The sequence below is a fragment of the Glycine max genome, chromosome 2 (genome assembly GCF_000004515.6).
Source record: "Glycine max cultivar Williams 82 chromosome 2, Glycine_max_v4.0, whole genome shotgun sequence".
Classification (NCBI taxonomy): Eukaryota; Viridiplantae; Streptophyta; class Magnoliopsida; order Fabales; family Fabaceae; genus Glycine; species Glycine max.
Window position 1 is genome coordinate 2075853 of NC_016089.4, and position 3240 is coordinate 2079092.

General features: G+C 33.5%; 1 protein-coding gene across 1 annotated transcript; it reads left to right on the top strand.

Moving 5' to 3' along the window:
• The first annotated feature begins 1952 nt into the window (after positions 1–1952).
• On the top strand, positions 1953–3006 carry LOC100820138 (thioredoxin H2). The gene is made up of 3 exons (XM_003519083.5): positions 1953–2180; positions 2293–2415; positions 2580–3006. Exons 1-3 carry the CDS (start codon positions 2049–2051, stop codon positions 2709–2711), a joined length of 387 nt encoding a protein of 128 aa, XP_003519131.1. The 5' UTR covers positions 1953–2048; the 3' UTR covers positions 2712–3006.
• The last annotated feature ends 234 nt before the right edge of the window (positions 3007–3240 follow it).

Below are 3240 nucleotides of genomic sequence, written 5' to 3' on the forward strand. Positions count from 1 at the left end.
AAAGAAAGTCTGATAACCAATATAAAAAGAAAGAAAAAAGTCTACCATAATTTCAAGAGTTTGAGTGAGATTGTTTGATAGATATTTTATATTAAAAAGTTTAATAAAATTCATCAAAATTATTCTTAAAAATCAATCATTCGAAATTTATATATTTTTAAATGGAGTAAAGTACCAAATTAGTCCCTCACTTTTGGAGGTGCAGTCAATTTGGTCCCTGAGATTTAAAAAATATCAAAATGATCTTTTACTTTACATTTCGTTTGTCACGTTAGTCCCTGCTGTTAGTAGTCTCCTAACACCGTTAGTAAATGTGTGATGTGGCACGTTAAGTGCCACTTGGACGCACACGTGGCAAGCGTAATTGGAAAATAAGCAATGACACGTCATAGGGACTAATGTGACATAATTTTAAATGTTATATTGGAAAATGAAGAGTCAATTTTTGTATATAGTATCAAATTGATCCCTAATAGTTTTCAGTCTAATTGAAAACGTGATGAATTCCCTCTCACCATTTTCTCCCTCCTATGGTTGAAGGATAACATTCCTGTGATAGGTCCACGTCGATCATCGCTCTCCCAGTGATGGTGGTTGTCGTTCTTCGTCACCTTTCACTGTTCATTGACGCAATCAATGTTTTTGTGTGTTCCACGTCGATCATCGTCATCCTCCAGTGTTGATTGACGCAATCGGTGTTTTCCAGTAGAAGTAAGAGTTTTGTTTTTCACTGCATTTGGTCTTCTCGTGTTGAACCAGCGTAGTTGAACCGACACTATATCATTCAAACGCATTGTTATTTGCGTTTAAACCGTTGGAGTAGTTTTTGAGAGTGAAGGGTTTGAGATTTTGGTTTAAGAGGTTATTGAGAATAGCGTAGTGGTGTAGTGTGAGATGTGAAGCTTTTGAGAGAAGAAAGTGTTCTCTGCTTGAGATGCGTGCATTCTAATAATGAATGAGAGGGGCTTTAAGGGTGAATGAGTTGATTTGTTGAGGCGTTATTCTTACTTGCATTCATGAACGGATTGACATGGCATTCTCCCTTGTGCTTGAATTAGCAGACATGATAGACCACAAAATAATAAAAGAAGAACTACAAAGATGAATATAGATGAATAGGAGAAGAATAAAAATTGGATGAGAGTATGAGTAGGAGGAAAAATGGAATGAAAACGTGAATGTTAAAGTAGTTGTTAGGGTTTTAACATTTTGGGGAAATAGATGATCACTTAAATTATGTCATTTTAGTTCCTTTAATGTTAATTTAGTCCCTCCTTACGCGACAAGTATAAGAAACTGATGTGAAAGTTTCACGTGTGCGTCCAGGTGACACTTAACGTACCACATCACACATTTACTAACGGTGTTAAGAGACTACTAACGACAGAGACTAACATGAAAAACGGAATGTAAAGTCGATGATCATTTTAACATTTTTTAAATCTCAGGAACTAAATGAACTAAATTGACAGCGCCTCCAAAAGTGAGAGACTAATTTGGTACTTTACTCTTTTTAAATGCTAAAAGACTTTTTATAAGTTACAAAAAATCTTAATTGAATATCACCAGATTTTATTTTCATCCTTAAAAAATCAGTCTTAATTTAAATAACACAATACTTATTTATATCATTAAAAAATTCTAATTGAATACCACAAAGATTTTTTCTATAAAGAATATAAATCTTTTAAAATCCTATTCTTAATGTTTTTTTTTTATATTTTCATTTGCCATTTTTTTTACCAACAAAATATTTAAGGAGTATGTTGGTAGCATTCATGATTCACAATGCAAATTGCCCAAACATTAAAAATGTGCTCTTTTCCCCCGACTCGTGAACTGTAAGTGTCCATTCGAGTACTTACTAGCATGGCAGTTAGCAAAGAATCCGATACCCTTGAAAAGTGATTACTTCTTTGCACTTTTCTTGTCCTATAAATGAGTCTTTCCTACATAATGCTTTCATCAGCCAGAAGCCCAACCTCTTCTAAGTAGAGAGTTATACAAATAAATTGTGGTTTTCTCAGTCACCGAAAGAAAGGAGCAAGATGGGAGCCAACTTATCCAACATGGAGAATGCTCATAAATCATCAAAGTCATCATCAGACCACATTCTCACCTTCCATTCCACTGCTAAATGGAAGACTCATTTTGATGCTTCCAAAGAAACTAACAAGTTGGTATGTTAATACAGCTACAATTGTTAGTCCTTCATTTTAATTTTTCACTTTTTAGCTTTCATGATGATATTGTGTCCCACATTTTTTTACTTTTTTTTTTTTGTTGCTACAGATGGTAATCGATTTCACGGCTACATGGTGTGGACCTTGCAAATCCATGGACCCAATTATCCAAGAGTATGCTGCAAAGTACACCAACGTGGAATTCATCAAAATTGATGTGGATGAGTTGATGGTATTGCTCATTTTCTTTTCTTTCACTCATATGTCTCTTAATGTTAAGAGCAACACACTATATACATTGAACATGTATTACTATTATTTTGCGCGCTGTATCCACATTTAGATATTTAAAATCGATTATCATCTCAACATTCATATTTAATTAATTGTAAACAGGGGGTCTCTCAAGAATTCCAGGTGCATGCAATGCCAACATTCATATTGATAAAGAAAGGAAAAGTTGTTGATAAGGTGGTGGGTGCAAAAAAGGAAGAGCTGCAAAAGCTTATAGAGAAGCATCTAAACTGAGTAGTACATGTGTGAGCTTTCATGTGCCATGCCTATGCCTATAGACCTCTAAAGGAAAGAGGAATAAGGAGAAATTCTTCAACATCTCCTGCATGCCATACCCCATTATATCAATGGTATGATGTGTGTTTAGCTAATTTACTTGAAACTAAAAAAAAAAACATTGTTGATGTTTAAAGCATGTACGAGTGTAACCAATTGTAACTTACTTTTTAAGAGACATTAATGCCAAACGAGCATTAATTGGTTAATTTCAAAATTATTTGTGTCTGACATAGTTTAAATGAATGATATGATAGCATTTCTTTTTTGGTTATTGATAATCTCTTAAGTGAAGTTTTTGAGACGTAATTTAATCTTAAGTAATATTATTTGGTATGAATTATTTTTAACCAATAAGGAGGCCAGGAATGTATAAATGAAGAGAGAATACATAAAGAATTTGAATAGAGAAAAATATCGCGGGAATAAATTATTTTAATGTGATTTGATAAAAACTACCGTTCTCCATTTTGGCACCATAAACAAG